The sequence below is a fragment of the Varroa destructor genome, unplaced genomic scaffold (assembly GCF_002443255.2).
Source record: "Varroa destructor unplaced genomic scaffold, Vdes_3.0 BEIS01000004.1, whole genome shotgun sequence".
NCBI lineage: Eukaryota > Metazoa > Arthropoda > Arachnida > Mesostigmata > Varroidae > Varroa > Varroa destructor.
Window position 1 is genome coordinate 43,005,319 of NW_019211457.1, and position 25,541 is coordinate 43,030,859.

At 40.5% G+C, this 25,541-nt stretch overlaps 2 protein-coding genes across 14 annotated transcripts in view; one reads left to right on the forward strand and one right to left on the reverse strand.

Annotated features, from left to right (window-relative positions):
- IntS6 (integrator complex subunit 6) overlaps positions 1–15,952 on the forward strand; it is a 20,021-nt gene extending 4,069 nt beyond the window's left edge. For 5 of the 6 annotated variants that reach the window (XM_086988896.1, XM_086988897.1, XM_086988898.1 and 2 more), the window contains 7 exons: positions 9,605–9,682; positions 10,031–10,219; positions 10,412–10,801; positions 11,078–11,679; positions 12,003–13,120; positions 13,267–13,704; positions 13,865–15,952. In XM_086988896.1, the coding sequence (XP_086845022.1) occupies positions 9,605–9,682; positions 10,031–10,219; positions 10,412–10,801; positions 11,078–11,679; positions 12,003–13,120; positions 13,267–13,704; positions 13,865–14,121 (3,072 nt within the window). In that variant the 3' untranslated portion in view covers positions 14,122–15,952. The remainder of the gene's footprint in view (positions 1–9,604; positions 9,683–10,030; positions 10,220–10,411; positions 10,802–11,077; positions 11,680–12,002; positions 13,121–13,266; positions 13,705–13,864) is intronic. The other variant, XM_022803878.2, reaches the window with a different exon arrangement.
- A 1,360-nt stretch (positions 15,953–17,312) lies between these two features.
- Positions 17,313–25,482, reverse strand: LOC111249592 (uncharacterized protein KIAA2013 homolog). 8 transcript variants are annotated; one of them, XR_015327583.1, is made up of 10 exons: positions 25,249–25,482; positions 24,553–24,703; positions 23,633–23,742; positions 22,574–22,831; positions 22,216–22,450; positions 21,557–21,839; positions 20,111–20,274; positions 19,569–19,958; positions 18,395–19,295; positions 17,313–17,741 (listed from the first exon to the last, which is right to left on the reverse strand). XR_015327583.1 is itself a non-coding variant. In XM_086988910.1 (10 exons), exons 2-10 carry the CDS (start codon positions 24,615–24,617, stop codon positions 17,695–17,697), a joined length of 1,833 nt encoding a protein of 610 aa, XP_086845036.1. In that variant the 5' UTR covers positions 24,618–24,620; positions 25,249–25,482; the 3' UTR covers positions 17,313–17,694. The 8 variants fall into 8 exon arrangements, 7 of the variants coding, with proteins under 7 accessions (XP_086845036.1, XP_086845035.1, XP_086845032.1 ...); XM_086988910.1 differs by having other exon boundaries at positions 19,015–19,295; positions 24,553–24,620; XM_086988909.1 differs by having other exon boundaries at positions 19,015–19,295; positions 24,553–24,700.
- Between the last annotated feature and the right edge of the window lie 59 nt (positions 25,483–25,541).

The window sequence follows — 25,541 nt, forward strand, 5'->3', positions numbered from 1 at the left end:
TATATACCCTGTGCTCAGTAACACAAAAATGTGTTCGCGGCACAAAGGCTATAATATTCAATTTTAACCACAGGTACGTATATTCGTACAGATTGCTTATAATGGCAGTAAATAGGGACATTGGGAAACGATGCTTCTAAAATCGAAATAAAAGCCAGCAAGGCCATCGAAGCTGCGCATGTGTGACTAACCTCCTACAGCAAAAACATCCATTGAGTACGCTCGGTCGTTTAGCTTATCGTTCACATTTTGTACGACAGAGATTTGGTAGCTAAACAACGTATAATAATAAGAACACATTAATCTACGTATTGATCTCTAGCTAGCTGTGTGCTGTTGCTAGCGCCATTAGATACATCGACAACGACGCCCTCTGTTCGTGCTCGATTTGTTAGCGGAAACCGCCTCGACTTAATTTAATCCAATTGATAGTAAATGGCGAGTATTCCAACGAGAATTCAAATGCTGTTCTTCCTTGCGGTAGTCTGTATTTTCAACTAGAGTACCAACTAATTCTATCTGTGCCGGAATATACATAAATGGCCCTTTGCATCACTTCTCGGGACGGTAATGGCAGAAGCTCTGATCAATGTTCTGCAAAACATTAAATCATGGCAGCAGCAGTAGTAATTTCCTCTTGCCTGAGAGCAGGAACCAGTCGACTAGTAATTGTAATGGTGACAACGACGGCGTTGGCAGGCTGTTGTGAGCGGAACGTGAACATCTTGGGTATCTCCTCAGACCCTTTCTGCCTATCTAGTCGTTTGCGAGGGGGCAAGAAACGGTTATTCATCCAGTTAGAGGCCACGAGAGCGGTCCTGTAGGCGGGTGACATGCGATAAATGTCAAGGAACGAAAGGCCAACCAAACAGTCTCTGGATATGATACTATATAGTGTACATCGACGACGATTCCCAGGGGAACCTAGATGGCTACTACTAGAAGTATATAAAAAAAAAAAAATAATCGACTAGTGCTTGATACGACTACAAGAACATTTGTAGAGGCGTGGAGCGCTTGTTTCAGGAGGTAACTAATTGGGGTCTAAGAAATACAATAGTTGTCTTATTTGCGCACTCACAGACGTTACGTACTTTCTTATGAATGACTTCTTGAGTACTTTCAATCAATGTAGCAGTATTACTTACATGGGAATAAACCAATGCAGGCTGTGTTTACTGACCTTATCCTAAATTAAGCCTATGCTACTCTTCGCATTCATGGACCTGAGCACTGTTGTTTGTTTAAATTTAAACATGCTCATAATTTGCTGTAAAGTACAGGGACCCACCAGGGGCATTTTCTTACCATCATAAAATGACGTTTCCACTATACAGGTCGTCTGTGGCAGCCGCCGAATAGCCCATAGCATTTGAGCGCTTTGCTCTAACAACACTAGGGTCTCCCGCGTCTTTGACATGATTATTATTGAACTTGTGTCACTCTCGGCACGGCATCCGAAACCACGGCATATGACATCTGAGGAGTTATAAGTGACATCACCTAAGCGTCCGATCGACCGCTAACAGTGATCCGCTTGGGACAGATCCATTGCAAAACGTTCAGAAACGTTAGGTTTTACGAATTTGCTCCTACCGTTATCTTTGTTACTATGCCGACATCAAGGTGTGGAAACCTAGGCAACAGCACTTCAGTTCGACAGCGTTAACATCGTATACTGTAATACGATAAAATCCAAATGTTAAATAACGGGTATTTTGTGAAATATCTCGATAGCATTGAATTATGCACAGTCAGAAACGGTAAAAAAAAAGGGAATAATTCGGACTAAGTACATGCCTTAACCAAGCTGAGTTCAGACGAAAGACGTTTGACCGCGTTTGACCTTGCATTTAGCCGTCACCGTGAACGAGCGATAAATGTAATAGGGTAACGATTTGTTATTAAGAATTGGCCATTTGTTGATGATTGGTAGGAATCGCTCGAATCAATCGCTCGGGTCGAATAAAGTTAGCGCTGCCCGTTTTTTTAATAAAAATCGCTATCCAAACGGGCTTATTCCACCATAAGTTAGTTCGTTTATTTAAGTAAGCCCTTCTACTACTGGCCTCTACTGACCGGACTAAAAACTAAATTTGCCTTGTCTGTCGTTGATACTCATCCTCCGTGCGGGCTTTTACACTTCATGAAGATGTGTAAGCTGAACTCGAACAGAGATCATCCGCGAAAATACCCTTACACGGCTGTCGGCGACGATGATTTTTTTTGGCGATTTGGCGACGCCGCTTGTGGGAATGGTGATATCGGTTGCCTACCTCAGCGGTGTTATACTAAATACGCCCATTTCATGGACAAGGTAGAGCAGTGCGATTTTAGCTAGTTCGTCATTAGAAAACAATGATAGTTCGTCATTAGAAAATAATGATACACAATGAGACCCATGCACCAAATCTATACATTTGTTGAGCTCCGTCGATATTTTACGGTTGGGCAAATCCGGGACTCTGTCTGCCAGAGTCGACCCTGTGTTTATATGTGTGTGTAATACCGGTTTCAGAGATGCACTCAAACTGAGTCACACAACGCAACGAACTGGACTGAAAAATTTTACAAAGGAAGCGACGGGTCGTAGATATCGAAGTCTTCTCACATGATTTCTTTTAAACTCCAAAATACGCATTACAATGGTTTACCAAATGACCATGGTTTCAACCTTCGACCGGGTCGACTTAGCTTCCACAGCAAACGACAGATTACTTATTTTTTTGACAGCTCTTGAAGTCATACTCTTTTATACCAGGCAACATTACGTTTGCCGATTTGACTTTTTATCCGTATGCAGACTGATTTACTTTATGGTGTGTCACTCAAATTAGCTAGTTCAGACTCCAGTGGAACGTCTTTAAGAATCTGGATAGATTCGTTTTATGAGACAGCCGCAACGCTTCCGTTCCTCACCTCCATAGAACTATAAAGATAACAATGGCTTCCTACGATGTGAAAATATCGACAGCACTGTCGAATGCGGAAGGTTGTATTTTTTCTAGCGTTCTTCGCGCAGCTTTAGAATCTGCTAGCATTCAGCTAGGTGATCAGAGTCGGACTACCCGACTCTGATCGATGCTAAAATTACCATGAATGATGAGCACCACGAGGTTTCCCTCTGCCTAACAGAATCTACGGAGTCCGAATTATTTTCACGCGGTAGGAAAAATATCGTCATTTATATAAATACCCTTAAAGTAGGAATCAGTTGCATTCCTTTGAGATCATGTGACCAAGCTTATAGATTAACACAGACATTAAAAATTTCAGCCATTTGAGATGATGGCAGTAAATAAGACGTGCAATTAATTGTGGAATTAGTATCCATGGCAGTATAGATATGGCCTCATTGCCCCTAAATATAGATTTTGACTCGGTGGTTCATCAACATAAGTTTCCTGACGCATGTAGTGTTATAGCTTTATATAGTTCTTAAGCAAAGAGTGCGAAATAAACTGTGGCGTCAGACACATGAGAGAATTGTAAGCATTCATGCACGGAAAACGAATCGTTACCACTACAACGGTCGAGGAACATGCATCTCGTAGCAATGATGCGTGCATTATGTTACGTCGCTGGTGAAATGTATTCTGTCGACTGATCTGGATGTTTTCTGTAACGAAGTATGAAGGTTGAATGAAGCCATACAGCTACGATAGTAATCGTGTTCCTTATTTTCTATATAGAAGGATTTTCGACATAGTGTTGAAGTAAGTAGCCAAATAAGACCAGAGGCGGCGGAAGATTTGAATGGATACTGCAGTTAGAAAATACTGGCTATAGGCCCTCACACATTCGTGACAAAATGCGATAGGTCAAGCCCGGTATCCGTAAACAATATTTACAAATTAAGTTCTAGTCATAAAAGCTGGCCGAAATAGACAGTATAGCTTACAGGTCATAACTCAAGGTAGATACAAATATTTACGGATAGTTTAACTAATAGCATTGGGACGAATACATCAGTCTATTATTTTTGCTTGCTAAGTCGGTTAGCCTTTTAAGGTTTACTCGGCGTCACGAAATGCAAATAATGCAGGTTCTTTACGCAAACAAAATGATTGTTACTGACCATTACGTTCTGTATATTCGCTAATTTCAACATACACCACGAACTGAGATACTTTCGTAGCACTGATATGTATACGTTAAAAAATATACGAAAGCAGCCATGTAGAATTAACTCTCATTTGCAATGTGGATTTTAGTTGTAGCAATCCTAATGACCGAACGACAGTAAAACATTAGACACATTTACCATCAGCTGCGGGAATGAAGTAGAGTATCTTGCGCTGCCTCTACTCCTGACTTACGTTTCCCCTCACTATACCGACATCCCAGCTGTCGTTGTTGTGTATTATTTACACATTTGCGAGTTTTAATTTTACTTAGATGTGCCTGATGCCTCAAGATATTTCCTCTTCACTCACAACCTAATAAGGCATACTTATAGACACTATAGTTGCATTAAGCGAAAAAAATTCTTCGCTGATACACCGTGTAGGTACGCACATATGACATTGATATAGTGATCAGTGAGATTTTTCGTCCATCTGATCATACCATCTACGCTTCTGAGCTTTTATGCAGTCAATAATCCCTTGGAGATTTTTATGCATCAGCAGCGTGTGTAATATCATAGCCGTAGTATTTTTACACGCCTAATTTTAGAAGGCTAGCGGCCAAACATAGTCGTAATGCCCGATCTTCCTACACTAGTTTCCTTATAGTGCAGAGCTGTGGTGAGGCGCTACAAGTATAAGCAAGACTTGAATATTCTCGTCTTTCTCAAATGGTTGCAAAATAGGTTTGTATTTACGCTCGTGAATTATTGAATATTCAGTGCCTAATAAAATTAAGTTCTGAGGCACTTCAGACGAAGGTTTTTGCATAAATCGTACACAAGTTATCGTAGTATTACTGTGTAAACGTGACTAGAGTTATTCGTGACCTCCGTGAACAGGTCATGAATTTATTACATTGACATATCTCCGCTTATAATCTTTTCCAACGAGGAACGCAGGATGAGTTACTTAAACAATTTTAAACACGAATATTTAAATAAATAGTACATTCGCTATAGCGTTTCCATTTACTTCAATGAATGAAAAGTCGCGTCATATACCTCGCGTAGTCTAAATCGATATTGGTCCATTTATCATCAGGTCAAACCTACCAAGGCCCCTGTATGATGCCTTGGATACCTTTTTCCAAATAGCGAAAATGTGGATTTTTCGGAGACTTGTCGTATTATTAAGAATGTCGTGTTACTGACATGACAAATAATCATGGACGGTTTATCAAAAGGATAACACTGCTCATTTAATTTTATCAATTTTAATTTAAAATTGGAGAGTAGATTTTATTTTTACATATTCTGAGCCATACTGGGTGTTGTTTCATAGTGCGTTCACCTTGTGGTGGTAATAATAGTAATAGTAAGAGTAATAATCTGGCTACACCAGCAGTACGAATGTGGCTGATCCTGTGTACCTTAAATTCTATATAGTTTTGCGTTGTTGATACAACTGATATCACTGCTCAGAAATCCTGCGCCAACGTCGTGTTTTCCTGAAGAAAGATGAATGCGAAGCTCCTATTATATACGCTGCATTTTCAATTCACATACTAACTCGTACAAACGTGTAATTGGATGTAAGTGAACGATAATTAAAGCGTTTGAGACTTGAAAATTAATTTCAATGCTCTGTGCATATAGTTACTGATATAATGGCAGATATCATGTCAGAGTACGGAGAGAGGAAGGAGGTGAAAAAAATGCCGTATGGTTCAGATCAATTCTGCCAAGAAATAGATTTGCCAGATGCTATCAGGGAAACATTAGTCGATATTCATTGTATTTATTATTGTTTTAATCGATAATTCTTCTGTAGCTGATTCGATTCAAATGGTCTGGGGCTGTTTTATCTTCGACCGATCTCAGTTGTCTCGCGAAACTGCTGTTAGCAGTTACGCACTTTAAAATCGTCGCACACTGGAAAGCAAGTGATAAACATTTTTCACACGAACCAAGTGAGCCAGAAGTGCACATATAGTGATTTGCGAACGCACCAGCTTCTGCAAGTGATGGGAAATCTTAACGACTTGGTCAGTTTTTCTAAATTATGTATATTTCGTGTAATTTTTCATTCAGTTCACTCCCATTCGCATATTGTCGTTCATTTTCTCACAGACTTTGAACGAGACACGAAGAACACAAGAGAATTTAGAAAGAACCCCGTTGTAAAACACAAGTAGTGAAAAGTTGCTTACGTTTGCAGCAGTTGTTTTTTGTACAGTACAACACTTCCACTGCGCACCAAATATCGCTGTATGCGCGTACAGCATGGCACAGTAAGAATGAACCACTAGTTATCTGAAGCCCTCTCGGCTTTTAAAGGTTCTTAATGGTCTGAATAGACGCAATCAATGGATACCTGCTGGGTTAAGGCGAACAGTGTTTCAATAATAGACATGTATGGCATCAATGCCTTCAGATCGTGCAGTGGATATGCGTATCTGGTTTTTAAGAGGTTTTCTTCGTACATTCTTTTATTTTGCCTAAACTCATATTTACGGATCGTAATGCAAAAGGTTTCGTTAGGAATCGACCTTTCTCTTTCTGTGCTACCGAAAAGTTGATGCAGGGGCTTACACTGGTTTGTACTCCGGTATAAATGTCCTTATGCCACGGAAATTTATTGGTTGATAAAAAGCCAGTATACTTGTGGGTCGTTTGAAAATGACATCATTCTAACCTGAGCACTTGTATATTACGATTGTTAGATTTCCGTCAAAGTCACTTGGACAAATGCAATTGTAAATCCAGAAAAATACATATTTTGGTTTTTTGGTTTTGTCATTATCACTATCCTATCTTATCACTATGCTGAATTGCAGACTGTTAAAACAATTTGACTGAGCCATTCCATCTAGCGCAGGTCTCGAGGGAATGTTGAACGAATTATGAGATAAATAGGTTCAGGTCATGATTCTAAAGTTTCAGTAGCAAGTTTATTTTTGCATCCGAAATATAATATACGCTGAATGAATTTACTATCCAATACTGCTATTCTATCTCTACCAATCGCTGAAAGAAAGACCTCTCAGTCATTGATTGAGCCTGCTAGGTAACGCAGCATTTTTAGACTTACAGCAAGTAATGCTGTGCATTCAATATCGGACCTGTTGGGGGCAATTCAGAGCCATTAAGAATTTTCTATGAATTCATTTTGCGTTCATTATGCCTGAGAGTAACGACATAATTAGATATTATTAGCACCTTATCCAAATAGCATCTTCTCTCGAGACCGTGGAAGATTTGCAAATTTGTAAATGTTTACTAAACGTACTCTGTTGTTCAAAGAAACAATCAGTTTACATCACTTCGATCATAACCGCTCGCAGATGGACAACACTTTTTCGTTTTAATACACATCAACCATGGTAGAATTCTGCTTGGTGGCTTGGTGAAAGGTCAGCTTGGCAGCAGCCTAGAGGACGTTGATTAGCCTTAACTTCCAAAGAGGGTAGTCGTCGGCGTTTTTCGACTACCTCTCTAACATTTGTAATGTACTTCGTGAAATAGCGATTCGTCACTAATTGTTGACGTTATCATTATTGTACTGCATACATACTATATGCGGTCAACTAGCGTACGGAAACCACGCATGCGTTTCGAGATCAGACGTAAAATTACGAGAATCCGCCTTCAGATGCTATTGAGCCCATAGTGAGTCCACTAATCCATTGCAAAATCGCTTTACTGTTCGAGTGAGAGAGAACAAAAAGTATAACTTTTCATTTTCTAAATCGGCTACCATTACGACTGCCATCGAATAACTAAAGCTCTATCGTAGATAGAAGACGTCTGCAAGCTTGAAAGTCGCGATCAGTATACTTTTTAGTTCTAGCTTAGTGCAAGCGAATATCCTGTCGGTTAGAAGTGGATGGCCGAACAAACTTTGTCCTCTTTTGATTGTGGGCAGAACTGGTTGAAGGCTGAGGCGGCCTAATTATACTCTTTTGTGCATAACACGTTCCTTCGTCCTGAGATGAATTGCTACTGAGCGAAAAAAACCAGGAATGAAAGGTTTGATACGGTAACAATCTAGCCCAGGTTTGAAAGTGCAGTTTACGTACCTTCAACCTGAAAATTAGCGTGGAACCTGCCATGCTTGAATGATAGCGAAATTTCATGGCAGAACACGGCAAAATAGCAGCCTATGTTGTTTAATATCCCACTCTTATGTTACCTCCATAGATAATACTTTATTAATAAGTGGGCTACTTTAATCTTTTGATTTGGCCTTCTTTTTACATACAACATCAGACTTTGAAGTCTCCTGAAGCAGTCTTTGCTAAAGTGTTGATGTTATCTGTTCCCTATTGTTATTGGTGTACAAACTTCGAAAAGGACCGGTTATCTTTTAACAGCGATAAGGAGAATATGTGTGCGGGTCATCCTAGAACATTGCAAACGTTGAGTAGCGTTATAAAAATTTCCCGAGGTATTAACGGTGATGAGATTGTAATACGAGTTCACATGAATTGTCGGCAAGATGAAATTATCAGGTTGACTGCCATTTGCTAAAATGCTAAAGACGTTGTCGTTAACGGCTACCGCAAATTAATGTGTGCATTTTTAGAAACATACTTTTCCTAGTTTGCGTATAAATGATTAGTATACATGGGTTGTTTCGTTGGCTCCCTTCCAAGGACGAGAAAGCGTCGAGTATTCAAAGGATCGGGCTGTCGTTTTGTCGTTCACCGTTATAGCAGCTATCGTTGGTTTGGTTTGTTTCAAAGCGGCGGGACGCAACCAATAAACTGCACGCGACCCAATGCGCGCAAATCTACTATACACGCACGCAAGAAACAAGAATGACACAACGATCTCAAACAGAGCGATTTAAGCCAGTCAGCGTTAACGCTGCAGAGACGCGTGGGCGCATTGCTGTTGAATACATTTACGGACGAAAATTTAATATTGTACGTATGATCATTTTCATTGTAAGAGGAGGAAAACTTACTATTTTTATCTATCTATGATTTCCTTGTACTTTCCTGTTGTATTTACCGTATATCTACAGTTTAGGATCGGCGGACGATTCCGGAAAAGCTATTCTTGCTATGCGTATCATCACATTCGTCAGGAGTATTGTCGAATAGAAAGAGATAAACAAGCTCGTGTGCCTTGTGAGCTCAGTGAGGCGAAGCATGTCATCACATATATTGTCAGGAGTTCGAAGTCCTATATCTAATTGTTTTGAAGTGACTATGATCGATCTCGCAGGATACATATGCGCGTACTTTTGAATGTCGATTTTTCTGGGAGGCATTTAATTAACCAGCTTTGTCATTCGTTAGATGCGGCTTGGCGAATAATTTTCTAACGGAGACAGCTCGTGTCCATTGCGATCCGGTTCCTTAAACTCACTGGTGTCTAACGGGAAAAGAAAGTCGGTTTTTCGCTCTGACCAAGTTCGATAAAATGTGTCAAAACTAACAATGATTTTAAGTAGTACAGTAAACTCGACTTCTAAATAATGATTATATGGATAAATATGGTTGAATTATTTGTTCTTGTGTCTTTCAGATGCGACAAAAGGATCAAGCATCCCGACAGGATCGATACATGCTGCTGACATTCGAGGAAAGCCCAGCCAATATAAAGGTAAGTTAAAATACCGCGTCGAAACTAAACAGATTCTATATGTCAGTGGTCACGGGAGGCGGTCTTGATTCCATTTTTGTCGTGTGAAGAGATCCTAAGATTGAGTTCAGCATTTTTTTTTAGTTATAACTTCGGGCAACTTGAATTAGGACTGTCGTACATATCCTATTTGGAAAATGGTCGTTAATTTTATGTTCTGTTATTTATTCTGGCTTTTCTCTTTAGCAAATAACGATCAATTTCGCTAATATGTTTACGAAAACTTCATCTTTGGTATTTAATGCAGCGTATTTTACCGCATTTGAGTTACTTAAGTATTCTTATTAAGTATTAAGTATTCTTCCTTAGGCGGGCTGGAAAGAAAACCATATGACATTCCTCTCGGAGTTGAAAAACCTTCAAGCGACAGGTCTTACGTCAACTGGAGGAGCCTTGAAGAATGCCTTCGATTTGCTAAACATGAACCGAATGCAGACAGGCATTGACACCTATGGCCAGGGAAGATGTCCCTTCTACCTTGAGCCGAGTATGATTGTTGTAAGTATGCAGTACTGATTGAAACGATTTTCATTGCGTTTTTTGAATAGCACCAGTTTGGGAATATATTTTGATAAACCGGAATTGTTACTGGCGCCTTCAATCATAAAACAATACGAACAATTTTATTTAGTGAGCTGATACGCAATCAACTGATCTCTAATCAAATTTTCATGCTGTCCTATCTTCTAGGTGTTGACGGATGGAAACAAAATCACTTCGCAATCAGGCGTACTAGATCAATTGAACCTACCCATGCATAGCCTTGTACCAGGGTCTGAGCTCACCAAGGAGCCCTTTCGGTGGGACCAGCGGATATTCTCACTTGTACTTCGTATGGCCGGCACGCTTCCTCCTGTAGGAGGGCCAGATGGTGTACCGCCACCTGACGTGGGCAATCCGCTCAATGACATGTGTGAGGTTACCGGCGGCCGATCTTACGCCATCAACTCGCAGCGACAGCTGTTAATGGCCATTGAAAATCTTGTGCAGTCAGTTCAGCCTGGTGTAGTGATCAATTTTGAAAAGTTCGGGCCTGATCCACCGCCGCCAGTTGGGCAAGCGGTAGGGGTAACCTTGATGGTGCTTATTCTATTGTGGAATGGTATCTTTGTTACAATCTAAAATGTGCCTGATTTTTGGGTTCAAAACTACGGCATGATTCCTTCACAATTCGTTTGTGCGTTAATGAAAATAGTGGTTGTTTTTCTATAATCGTGTTCTACAATTTGCGAAAACTTTTACAGCAAGGTCGACCTTGCGAACCGGAAACCACTAACCGGTATATCATGATCAATTTAACAAATTGAACACTGTTTCATATGTTCTTCTTCATTCTTAATTTTTTGTGCTTTGCAGAATGACAATGACGAAAACGTCCTTCGTAACGGTGTAACGAATCGTCCTTCACCAACTCCGTTCGGTTCGCAATCAAATTCGTCACAAAGCTCGACTGGATCAACGAGCTCACAATCGCCTCCGAGTCAGTTACCAGCCGAGATTAAGGGCTGGCAAAGCTGTCGGAAGCTCATCTACGTCCAACGATCAGTCGTCAAGGGCTATTCGGTGGGGCACTGGCCGTTGCCAGAATCGTTCTGGCCGGATCACAATTCGCCGGCACTGCCTCCACGCACGGCGCATCCCCTCGTCCGCTTTATGTGCACCGATGCTGAGCCGATGGTCATTGAAAGCTTGCCATTCGATAAATACGAACTCGAGCCTAGCCCGCTGACACAGTTCATTCTCGCCCGCAAACAGCCAACGGTTGCGTGGCAGGTGTTTGTGGCCAACTCCCATAAAAATTCCGACTTAGGCCATCCTTTTGGCTACCTAAAGGCCAGCACGACGTTGACCTGCGTCAACCTGTTCGTGATGCCCTACAATTATCCCGTCCTTCTTCCATTGCTGGATGATCTATTCAAGCAGCACCGTTTGAAACCGCCCCCAGAATGGAGAGACAAGTAAGTTAGCTTCTTTTTACCATTATATCTTCTTTCTATCGCGCAGAGCCATCTAGAACCGGTTTCGAGGATGTTATTTTGATATAATGTTATTTTAGGTTTGAGACAATAAAGACTGAAATGATAAAAGATGGTTCAACATTCTCATTGCTGAGACCAGATAAGCTACATCCAAATTATCAGGATTATAGTACGACAATGTTATAAATATAGCTGTTGCTATCCACAATATATAGATTTTGGTTTCTCGCTAAGATACTCTTTCATGCGGGATACATTCAATAACGATTAATATGATTGTCGTATTTGTTGTCGTTCCGTAGATTTCAGGAGTATTTGCACAATATGCCTGTGTATTACGCAGGTCCATTGAAACGAGCCTTGCAACGGATGGGGGCACCGAATCTCGTACCAGAGCACTTGGAGGGCCAGTGTCTCAACTCGGCCGTGGTCACCCAGCTAAAAAAGCTGAAAAACCAGGCCAAGGCCGAGTTTGAGAAGCTATGTTCCCTCGTCGGTAGCGGCAAACGGCCGTTAGCAGAAAGCATGCGGGTCACACCGGGCGTTCAACGACCATCGGGTGAGGTGCCGAAGTTGACGGAACTCAAGCTCACGTATTCGCCTGCCTTGAAGGATCGATTCCTGTCAATCCGCAGCGAGCTTAACGATTTCAGTGGCTTTCAAATCGCCGTACAGAAAAGTTCATCGGTACGGAAAAGCGCTCCGCAAGGTGACATGTTTCGAAATCCGTTCGACATCCCGCGCAGCCAGCTACTAAATCAGATCTGGCGAATGAGGGCCAACCTTTTACATCTCGGCACAATTCGTCTTCAGGATGACGAGGCGCTTCATTCATTACCAATTGGCCAAATGGGTAACTATCAGGAACATCTGAAACGGCAAACGCCGCCCCTGAGAGAAATCGAGTCGACGCCAGTTCGACAACACATGTTCGGCAATCCTTTCAAAATCGATAAACGAATGATGGTCGACGAGGCGGATGCTCCGGACCCACAGGTCGGACTGGCCAACTCCACTTCTGGCTCAGGGCCTGGCGCTGGGCCTAGCCGAAAACGACCGGCGGACCCACTGACAAATCAGGGTCGACCAAAACGGATTAAGGGACCGTTGCCCAAAGATATCACGTTAAGACCGAGATCACCATCCGTTGGCAGTTGCGGCAGTCTTTCACCACTACCTTCGCCCCCAGCAAATCCACTCCCTCCGTCGCTTCTAGCTGGATCTACGTTCATTTCGGGTTCGACGCCGGCTGTGGCCGTCATCGTCCGTTTGCAGGTGCCTTCGTCCAACGCCATGGGGCTACAGCAGAGCGCGCCCGCAGGCCTCATCAGCATTCCGGGAACCAACGGTGATGTTAAACCGCCGCCTTCCAATAACAACAATATAGTCAAGCCTGAGTCAATAGCTGTGGAAACAAACGGTAGTATTTTTTTTCACTACATTACTCATACTTCTCACTGCTATTACAATGATAATACTAAGGCTGCTTTACTAAAATGGTAGCATACACGCTTTTCCAATTTATTGTTATTCCTTACTTATCGCTCATTAATTCGTAATCGGTAGGATGTTCGCTTTCTACGGCGGTCGCCCCAGCGAGTGTGGCGTCATCGCCGAGTGCCGCTCCCGTCCCGGTAGTCGTCTCACAGCACCCCCTCATGCAACTTGTACATACCACACATCCTCAACCTCCTAGCCTAGGTGGCGGCGGTCCACATGGACCGCTAACCAGTGGGGGTGCGCCTATGTTGACCGGTGTAACCGGCGGCGGTCCTAACGCAATAGTCATGAGTGGGGAACTTAATCTCGCGCAGGCAGGGCCTCCACCTAACGGCAACGTCGTGTTGCCGCCCCAGCAGCCGTTCGCGCGGAGTAAGAACAAAGGCAACAACAAACTATTGAACGGCTTTTCTGACGACAGAAGAGATATCGTCATGTTGAGTCGTGAAGAGTGTGATCGAATCACGAAGAAAGCTATCAAATGTATACGACGACCAGGAAAAGGTAAGCTTCATGTAGGCTCATTTTAGTTATGTCCATTTGTGTCTCTCTTTTTCAAAGGTTAGATGAAATATATATGTGACAGAAGCATGTTGTTTCATGACTTGCTTGCGAAGCTATGCTTACACTTGTTGTCCTATCCATTTGTGTTGCTTCGTTGCAGACTTCAGTGAATTGTTTGCCCTTCTAGCAGACGTCAGAGGCCAGCCTTCATTTCCGGCTATTGTTGAACGGCTCGTTATTGAGGCTAACCGTTTCAAGCGAAAAAATTTGGCAGACCAGCTGGCTCGCCAGTTGTCGCCAATAGGCAGTTTCTGTATTCCGCAAAACGCATCTCATCCCTCCAACAACAACAATAACAACAACAATGGCTCTTCGCTTTGGAGGATGGCGGCCGCGCAAGGCGTGGTTAAAAGATGATCGCGAAATGCCCTATTATTACCAATTTATAACAGCGATTGATCTTGGTTCCAAAGCGATATCATCTTCCCTAACCATCCTTATATTGCACGTTGGTCTTCATGATTTGATCGTGATAGCTATCGATCCCATGCGAACAAAAAGCAGACGTAGGTTTAGACAATGAGTCGAAACACATCTTCGCAAGAAACACAAGTCTGACTCATTGTGAACTGATTCAAGAAAAGGATCAATCCAGTGGAGTATATAGTCGTACTTGCGTTTTTGTACAAAGAAGAACAAAGCAATGTCTTTATCGCATCAACGGGATATATATATATATATATATATATATATGTACCACCATTTTATTTACGCCGTGTGTATATGTATATACATACGACGTAGACGAAATGAAGTGGTTGATTATTGGGTTCATTAGTGATGAGTGAGAAGCTAAACTGAATGAAGATTACAGAGAGAAGACAAAATCCGAGTCAAAAAAGTGCAAAAAAGAAATATTGAACGAAAAGCTTACATAATAAGGGCATCGAAGGGCACACGGTCACTGACAGCTCTTGAATTTGCGAAAAAAATTATTAGCCTTTTTCTTTACCTATAAAAACAAGCTCTGTTGACCTAGTATACAATTGAGGCAACCGAAGGAGCTCAGGAACTAGGTCCTTGAAAAAGGACATAAATCGAACCTCTCGAGCATGTAGGACTTTCCGAGTAATCGCTCTAAGAACGACCGTCCTACCTGCAAAATCACACTTCTTGAGCTCTTCGCTACCGAAGGCGCACCAACAAGCGGCGACAATAATCGCTTAACCGAAATAGTTATATATTCTGCGAATGTGAGATGATACAAGGAAATAGTAATCTATGTATAAATATTATGTATAAGTGTCAAAGAATACATTTTGATGGACTACGATCAGACAACAAATTCGACAACTGATCTAATGAATCGACTACGATTAAAGAGTAATATTATTCTTTATCATTATATTAATATACAATTTATGTAATTTACTAAATGAATTGTCCGCATGCGAATCATCCCCAGGATGATTCGTTATTATAAACAAGACGAGAAAATGGCATCAATAATTTAGCAGAATACGTAGAGCGGACACCGAATGTGCAAGGCAGGAAAAACACACTGCAACTGTTAAAACAACTTCATACAACAGTAAATAGGGCTTCATAGGTAGAGTAAAGCAGTCAGCAAAGCGAGATAATAAGGTGAGATTATATAGAAAGCTAAACAAAAACATGACGCCTCTACAAGCTGTATTAGGACGCGGATCAAAGCACTCAAGTTAGGGAGCCTGTGTTAAGTGCAGATTACGAATGGAGAAGCGGTGCGAATTGGGGACCGAAACGCTACTTGTGTAAGTCTTGGGAGAACGAAGTGTGCAGTAGAAAAGCTAACTATTGTATCTTTGTGTATTTTGCTGAAAACAGATGATAGGTAGCAAGATATATGGCTATTATAAATAATAGCGAGTAGGTAGTCAAATATAAAAATGTTATATATAAATACAATTTGTACAAAGATCTGTTATATAGCGACGGAACAAGAGACAGGTGTTATCTCTGCGAAACCGTCGAAAGAGTAAGTGTGAGAAAAGCGCCGACAGATGAGTTAAAACTATGTGTGTATTATTACAAATGATATTGAATGGACAGAATGAATCCTCCGTCGGAAAAGGCTCGTTTAGAACACGAGACAGGAGTTGAGTGTGGAAGAAAGACTACTTGTGTGTAACAAAGACGAAAGTGAAAGAACTGATAACAACCAAACAGGCAAGGCAAAATAGGAAAGAAATATAAAATCATTTACAAATTGTGAGTGTCTTCATTTCTTATATCTAGAGCGCGGTTCAGCGAAAGTGCTAGATGGGCTCATTGGTTGACAACAGATGGGATAGTTGCTATGAAATGGTATATTCTAAGATTATTCTATGAATATATATATATATTCATATATATACGTAGTATATTCTATATATATAGTATATTCTAAGCATAATGCATTTGCCCTTAACCTCCAAAAAAAAAGTATATTCTAAGAGCTATATGTCTAAGGTATATATATTATTGTAACCAGTTAATTGCCCCTCGCCTTTTGAATTGGTCTAGTAAGCAAAACGTAACAATGAACGAAGACTTGTACCGCCAGACTTTGATTGTCTTATAATACATACATTTTTGCGGTCGTAGCGTTTGCAAATACACATTTATTCAGAATAGGATATAAAAAGCATGAAAGTGTTCTGCTCTTGGTAGCAGTTATTTTAGAAAAGTAGTGCTAGTAATAATAATTCAACATACTATGCCCAAGGTTATGTTTCCAAAAAACCAAAACCTGCGACGGCAGCACTTGTTAATTTAGGAGCATAGCTGATACACGCTATTAGATGGACGAAATATTTATATTCTATTTAGACTTTGAATGCAAGTTTCCTTGATGAAAAGAGGTTTAGATAGAAATATTTGACATAGTAAATAAATAAATAGTTAAGATATTCCTACGTAATTACCATCCTTTGGAACTTAATCTTTTTAAATAAAAGGTACTATAAAATGTTATGCATAGTATGAGCTTTCAAAAAAAACACAAGGTAAAACACTTGTTCCTTGTTGAAGTTTAAATTGCGTTCGACTTTAGGAGTACCATCTCCTCTTCTTTAATCATTGCAGAAAATCACCTGTGGCTTACACTTTACGAATTTCTGGGGCATTAGTTATCGATCTATGCTTAATCGATTCGGGATACAAATGGCAACAGTTCTTCTTTGAGATTTAGGTCAAAAACGCTCGGACAGCTTTGAAGCTAAATCGTCAGTAAGGAACAAATAAGACACCACTTGCTTTGCAAGATAGATTTGATTAATTCATCAATTAGTTCGATTCAAAGAGAAATACTTCACTAGACGATAATATTGCGTCAACATAAACTAGCTTAGCTGCACTGATAGTAGCTAACCTTGGCCCTGGCAGATAATTGTATAGCGAGTGCAAGACGCTCTGCAGAAATAAAGGCGAAAACCTTCTCATTTATAATCTTCGTTCCTAATTATTAATCATGTTGACCCGCTAAATACTACCTTAAATATGATCTGGTCTAGCATAACATACGCCATACTCGTTTCAGGTAAGCACCAATCAACATCAACCTTCATACCAAAAAAAGCATACTTACGTCATAGTTATTATATAACACTAACACGACTTTGCATAAGCTTTATTTACAGATTATATATACATAGCCGCAGTGCGTTTAATACTGCCCTATACCGACATTTGCGCCTTTGCACTATCTAAAAGACAAAATATTCCACCGCCTGTCATTCATTAACTCTCCAAACCCAGGGTCTGTACAGCAGCTTGAAATTCGAACTAATTTCATTTCCCGTAATCCCTTTCTGCCACGTTCTTCTTTCAACACATCGTCGGGATGAAGGGTATGTAATTCTGCTGATTCAGCTAGCCTTCGTCGTCTGAGTCTGTAGCCTTACGTTAACCTTAGCTACACCAGCATTTTGTATGGTATGAATTGTCCCAATACCCGTTTGACCGTAGCACTCATGTCTGACCTACCAACGTATGCAGCTCGCTCGCTCTGATTTGACCTAGGAATTAGGAAATAGCTATTATTTATCCATGTCAATGTAAAGTGATACAAAGGTATTCACGCGTTTTGCTGAAAGTTAGTTGTATTTTTATAGTCTTTTTTAAGTTAAGCTGTTATTACATCGTCTTGCGAAATAACGGGCCCTCAACAAATTTTTACTACAGTAACCAATTCAGTGGTCATCATCTCTACGTTACATATACTACATTCTTGTCTTTTTACATGTATTAATAGTATATATTGTCCATAGTTTACTCAGTTATATGACGGCACCAAGATGCTAAGCCGAAGGTGTCACTGGCTTGAGCTCGCATACGAGAGCATATATACAAAGCATACACAAACCACGCGAAATTATGTCATACACTTCAATAGAACAATTATGTTTTTATAAACAATATTTTAATTTGCGTTTATATGAATCGTTACTTAACGAGATAGTTCGCATTTTCGCCTCTGTTGGAAAAAAATGGGAATAGCGAACGGCGACAAATTCCCAAAGAATCGTACACTCTTACTCTACCGCGCTATTCAAGACGGCATATGCCCCATATTATGCACTCCTCATCGTCGTTACAGTCCGTTCATTTAATATTTTCCATACACTAACACTCTTCACATGGTTGGATGTTCTCTCCCCCACTTACTAACCTTATAGCTTGCCTGTTTCCTCCCTGAACTTCACGACAATCCATCCATACACACACACACACACCCTCATGTGCAATTTCTCCGCTCTCCTAGCACACAAGTTCTGCTGACATCATAAATACCATTGTTTATTTCGCTTTTGTGTTATGTAACGCTGTAACACGCGATCACCGTTATTGCCGTCATTCTAAGTACAATAAGCATGCTAGTCTTGGGGTGCTACCAATTATAACAGGTTTGATCGAACACCATTTCAACTCTAATTGGAGCTCCCGCAACTTGTTTTTTCCGTCAACATTGTTGTCAACATTCCTGTCGCCTAAAAATTTTACACTACTCAGGTTATTTTTTGTCAAACGTATCTGTCCTGTTTTTCACTTTTTTTTCCTCTAATCTCCTCGATTTATATATATATATATATATATTATATATATATATATATATATACCGGGTACGTATTCTGATCAGGACGCCGTGTTCCTGAATAGATCTCGTAGTTAGAGTCTCATGGCCAGCAATAGAGGTTGTGGCAGTCGCACTGATCGCTTTACATCGGTAGTTTCAACATTAGCAGAACTAAGCCACATATTTCTTGTTATTATCGAGGGTTGAGTATTGACCTTTAGCGAAGTACTCATTATAGATGATTCGGACGAGGAACAGATGGAATACAACGACAAGAAATGCGAACGTAGCCCAAAACAGAGCAGGCAATCCGCCCAGCTGATGGCCATGTTTGTGCAGAGCAATAACATGCTTTTCGTGTGCAGGCGCTTCGGCTACCTCGTGAACATGTAATGTGTGCTTTAGCTCGGAGAGATGCTGCTTAGTTCTGGCCACATAGAGGACAGCCGTTGGCGGATCGGTCAGCTTCACAGGAAAGACGGCTGGTGGCGCACCGCTGTAGATGGTTATGAGTAAATAGCAGGCCAAATATTGACATGAACGATATCATAAAACCGCGATAGGTGAGGTAAAAAAAAATAGGATATGCGTTAAATTCGATGACATTCTGTTGTTCTTTCGCATTTAGAAAATTGTTATTCTTAATTGTTACACAGTCATTGGAATTTGAAGTTATCTCTTGACATACAACGAAATAGACGAGTTTGTTTATAACGCTACGGCATAATTAAATATATTTAATTAAGGACCGCACGAGGAAGGTACCTACCTAATGGGTACGGGAGGATCAAGACATCCCCCATCGCAAGCGTACACTCGTTCGTCGGCTTCGGCGGAGATACTAAGAACAGCTTTGTTTTCAGCGTTAACGGTCACCGTCACGTTCAGGTTTGACTCTGGAGTGAATAGCATCAGCCGACGATAATGAAAGTCTCGATGAAGATCGGCCGGTAGTGTCGAAAACTCAAGATGGCCGTCATGGAAGAAGAACGCTCCAAAACTCATGAGCATTGCCTGCATCGCTCCATTGGGCCCGCCATGGCTCAAGAGTTCACCGCAACCGCGTTTGAATAGTGTCAACTGCCACAGTTGCACCGTTTGCTCAAGCACTGACACCTTACCGAGGTCGGCCAATGGAGGCCACAACGTCCGAGCGTTTCTTTTTCGAAAAGTTATCCATAATAAAAAAAGTTAACAATGACGGACATACTGCACATATTATATGGACTGCCAAATTAATTTACCAGATATATTCTATGTATTAAGAATTATTCGTATTTACATATTCTAATGCAACTCATTAATACCTACAGTGTGTGGTGTCCCTTGTAACAATGCTTCCCGAGAGCTGGTAGGTCGAGGGATGTACTCTCCGGGGTATGCGATAAAACGTAGTACAGCGTTGCGTTAATTCGGTCTCCATTCAAAGCATTTTCAGCTCGAGATAGCGAAATTGAAAGCCCGGAACGCCATATCTGTGACATTAAAACAATACGTAAATACGGAAGCAGTTATTATATGCGAGTTGTACAAACATTTTTTAGAGTATTTATTTAACCAATGCTAATGCCGTAGACAAATAATTCAGAATCGATTCCGACTGCACAAAGATTACACGCCCATTATGATAATAATAGCGCCGACTAGTTAAAGACATACTGGATAATTTTAACAGGTGTTATCATCTAATCTGTAGGTATTTCTCCTCAACTGACCTTCAGAATAGAATACGGCCACTCTGTGGTAAACTTGAGAGTTCGACGTCAAGTATCCTGTGATACCTGCAGGAAGTCTCAACATTCGTACTTTTAATCGGACGCGATGAAACATTACCGGGTCCATTCACAATTAAAAAAATATTTGTCGGAATTTTAATATACAGTAATAATAGTAAACGGTTTGTTACAATTCGTTGACAAACCAGCACATCCTTGGAGTGTTACTTTTTGGACTTTGTTGACATGGCTACTAAAGGTCTGATGTAGATCCTCGCCTGTTTCTTTCTGACCACAAGGCTGCTTATGACCACAAGTTCTTACTCATAACTCTTAATCCGTTTGCGAGCTTCGTCATTAGTCATAGTCAGTTAGGCGTCAGTGAATTTACAGCAACGATTTTCTTCTTATTGCAATTCTATTTAGGAGCAATAGCGCACATCGTTGAATATTATCTTTCACTTAATCAAGAAAGACAGTCGCCTCTGCGTAGATAGATACAATTAGCCTCTGATCAAGTGACCAGTCCACCTCACACTGTTTATATCGAATTGACCTGTACATCAGTCAGGCGACGTAATTCTTGATGAAATCGGAATCGATGCTTTGGATTTTTTATTGATACGTAAGTAAAAGCGTGCATATCCAGCCAAGCGGGATGATTTTAAACACACCTATGCATATTTTAACAACGCAAGGCTTACTTCCAGCATCGTTACTGCGAATTTAGGCTGCTTTAATGTAAATGCAGCCCTACTTCGGGCAAAACACCGGCCTGAGCAAAGCTATTTATTGTCTTGTCTTTATCTATTACCCCAATTTCGAGGAAGGAATAATTCTTTCGATTGTTTCGAGACCTTACTGAATGGCACATCGTATAAAGAAATATAGTTCATTGGCAAAAAATAACAAGTCTTGTATATATATGACTTTTCTGCTTTGTATGCATATATATATATATATATATATATATATATATATATTCAAAATAAATATGGTATTAACGGTAGTGAAAAGCGGATAGCTGATTTCAGCAGCTTACCTCCAGCCAGGAGTTGACGTGTTCGGCCTCGACTTTCTTCATCGAGGCCATGACTCGATCGAAGTCTTTTCTAGATAGATCATTGACCTTAGACTCTGAAGCAACTACTTCCGCCATACTTACGGGCTTCGAGTACTTGACAATGGTGAAGAAGTCATAGGAAGACTTTGAGTCAAATGATAATTTGATATCCATTTGCGGCATAATAACCGAATAAACTATGAACTTATGTCCAGCAGCTACCTTTCCGTTAAGCTGAACATAATGTAAACCATTATGGACGCTGCAATAAACGAATTTGTTACGTTGTGTTAACTTCCATAAGCTGTCATAGAAACAATGGCAAAATTGTCACTTTGACTGAGTCATAATTTGAGTTGAGGATACTATCTATCTATACGTTTCTAAATTATCACAGAGCATGTCTCAGCTTCTAAAACCAGCATTGTCCCTTCAAAAGACATAAACGTTATAAAGCAAGGATCGACGCCTAGCCCTATAGAGAAAATCACCAAATTCTGAGAAATTTACCATAGCATATAAAAAATATCCCCTAGTGTCTTCTTTAGATAGACGCATATGTTGAAGTATTACAACCAATATAATGAACTTGACTGCAAACAATAATGGGCGACTGCAGCAGCAGCGCCAGTGCTCACCCGAGATTTTTGACCTTGACAGCTGGCGGGAAATTTTTCGCCCGTTGTTGCAGACTGACCCTAGCCGACTTCCAGGAATCTTCCAGGGTCATTTCTAAGCTTTGCAGAAATACTGAAGGATCACTACGATGCGCGAGAATCTCTTGCCGAATTGTTATTGGAGTTTTGGAAGAGGCTAACATGTATGTCTCAATTTTGATCAACTTTCCATGGACGAAATGCAAAGCACGAGTTACTGTAACAGAATCAAACGTGCGATTTAGCACGTAAAAAGGCCCAATAGACCCCAAACCTGGTAAGTCCCAGCTTAGATCATCAACGGATATTAAAGACAAACCCGCATATGTAAGATGCGTACCGTGCCCGTGATCAGCTCTATTCTCGACCTCGACGTTCACTAACGGTGAGAACGGAAGCGCTGTTGAAAGTAGCCGACCCGGCTCGCCAAAAAAGAAAAGCTCGTCGGCCGCTTCATTAAAAGCTATATAACCGTTGCCGACAAATGGCGTCAGCGGAACATCCTCCGAGTCATAGCTACGCTGAAGCTGTGCGTTGAACGCCCCCGCGTCACGTTCGATTTCTTCGATGTGCCTAAGCATGGCATTAAGAGACGAATCTAAACATAATCAATGTAAACATGGACAAATGCACACGACAAATAAATGCATTAATTAACATCGAAAATTACTTAGCTTAGGGTTACGCCGACCGATTTTGTATCTATCATATACCTATCAATCATCTTTCATATTTCGCTAAACTCAATCGAATAAGAACACCTTTTTTTAAATGAATAACTTAACAGGAAGATGTTATTTTAGGAAGTTTGTTAAAACATACGTTTTAATTAGTAGAGATTATATGCCAGAGAGTCATTGAAAAAACCGCGCGGAGTATGATAGAATAAGTTGAGTGAAATGATCAAATCTTGTCACCGTGTTCCAGTATATCCGTATATAGACTACATCACAATGTAGATTAAAATCCAGCCATGCTACATTTTGCACGCTATACTAGTAGTTAAAATGCACATAACAATCATCTAGCTCAGGATACGCAAAAACAATGTTTATAAAAATAAAAACCAAAACGTCTTTAAACGTAGGCAATTTAAAGGAGGTGAGTATCGTCCAGAAGCAAACTGCCGGTTCTAAGGAGCTAAGAAAAACGTTCGTTCAGAACGAATGATATTCATTTGCTAACAAACCAATGACTGTGTGTAGCTGAAGCTTTTAATCGCCGGTCGGTTCGGTATAACTTCATAACTTGCGTGATGTCAAAGCAGTTGAGCGTGTTTGAGGGGCATTCAGCAACAAAGGACGAAGCTATGTTTAAGCGCCTACGATGAACGTGACAGCCCTAGGATTTGCAGTAGAGAAAGGCAGAATATTATGAATTATCATTAATAATATATTACCCATTATAAATGGAGCCTTGCGTCGAACAAACCGAAACATTGACGGCGCCGAGTAGAGTAGGAAAAATATTGTAAAAACAATACATATTGTTATCAAACGGCGACGCATCCTGAAAGGTCACAACAAAGCAAGCGTTTAGAGCGTAAATATCAGTTAATTCATTGATATTTAGTAACAAGTACCATTTGTACGATATGACAGCGATACATTTCTTTGGCAAAAAGTATCTATAATGTACCAATGAAGGCGCTGCACTTTGAATCGATGCCTAATTGCTTATTATGCAAAGTCTATGAGCTTCTGAGCTAGAAGTGCAGCTTATATGAGAAACATTCTTAATATATCCATTTGATCTACTTGAGACGTCAAATCCATATTGACTGATACCCGTATAAATAATTCAAAGTATCATTTACAAGTTATATTATCCCGTCGCGCCATCACTGAAAAATAAAGCACAGAGTCATATGATTTCGAACGCAGCCCGCATGACGCTCTGTTATTCCTAGAATACATGTTTGACTATGCCATTCATGCTAAGCTTACTTTCTTCCTACTGCCAGATTTGTATTAACATTTTCTTATTTATATTTGTATTTCTAACAGGAGTGTGGCTAATAACTGCGTTTTATAGCTTTTACTATTTTTTTTATTATTATTATTATATTATTTATACTTACTTGATCGTGTACATGTGTTACTATATATGGACTAACCAAATATATATATACCATGCTTCAGTCAACTTGGTTGTATTCTTTCCGCGCATTTTTAGTGTACCTTCTCGTAGTAAGTTTTTGTAAAAAATTATGTTCTCCGCGCTCTCCAAATTCGTTAGCCTACAGCATAGAGCATTTGTTGTATAACGGCAACTGTTGTCCATGTAACCAAAAGGTCTCTTCAGTCTTCCTCAACTTACATCATTCCATAGAACGGGACGATGTCAATCATCGCTCGTCGGACCAGCCGTCGAATTCGGTCCATTTTCTATAAAGCAGCAGGTAAATGGATGAACACGAACAGACCGAAAGCAACACGGGACGGAACGCACTTTCTCACTTGAAACACTGCTAAACACTTGCATAGAGGTATATTTACAATGATTTTAGCGAAAACCTGTTTCTGTTTGAGATACAGCTTTTGTTTCGCTCGTGCTGATCGAACACCTACAGTTAGCATAACAAAGGTTGTATTCTAACGGCAAGTAGATTGACATCTGATTAGTTATTTGGTTTACATAGTTTTGCTATCAGGGTTAAATAGGGCCGTTGGGAGCTCGTTATTTTTCAGATAAACTCTCCGACAATCTAATTCAAATAACTTCCATGATAAATCTTTATACTAAACACGTACAGCCGTAATGTCGTCAGAACGCATAAAAAACAAAATCATCTAACAATAAAATTTTTTAGTAGCAGTGCTAAGTATGTATTTAGCTTTCCGTATGCACTCTGCGACAAAGCTGCAGCTCGCAAAAATTTGTTAAAGCAGCATGGTCGATGCTCACACATAATGAACTGCCACTTGGGGAGTTAGCCTAGTTGGAGGTCGATCCTTATTATGCGGATATTAGCTCTCTATGCTTTTTATATGGTTACGCGCTAGCCGTGCCTACCAAATAATAGCTGCGTATCCGATTCGCTGACTACAGCTGTTCGTGCGGGCGTCGTTTAACTGGTAACTGTTACACTTCGATTTTAGCTGCTAGGCAATACTGTTAAATTACTGACTAATCCAACATTGAGGTACACGTCTCCCTTTTATGCCCATGCTTTTTACATATATATTGTTGTTATCACAGGAAGAGCCGACTGGTTCGGTGACGGTGAGCGTTAGTGTTTACACAACACCTCATGATACCAATCAGCTGGACTGCGACTGCCTATGTGGCGAGGGGCAGATCTGGCG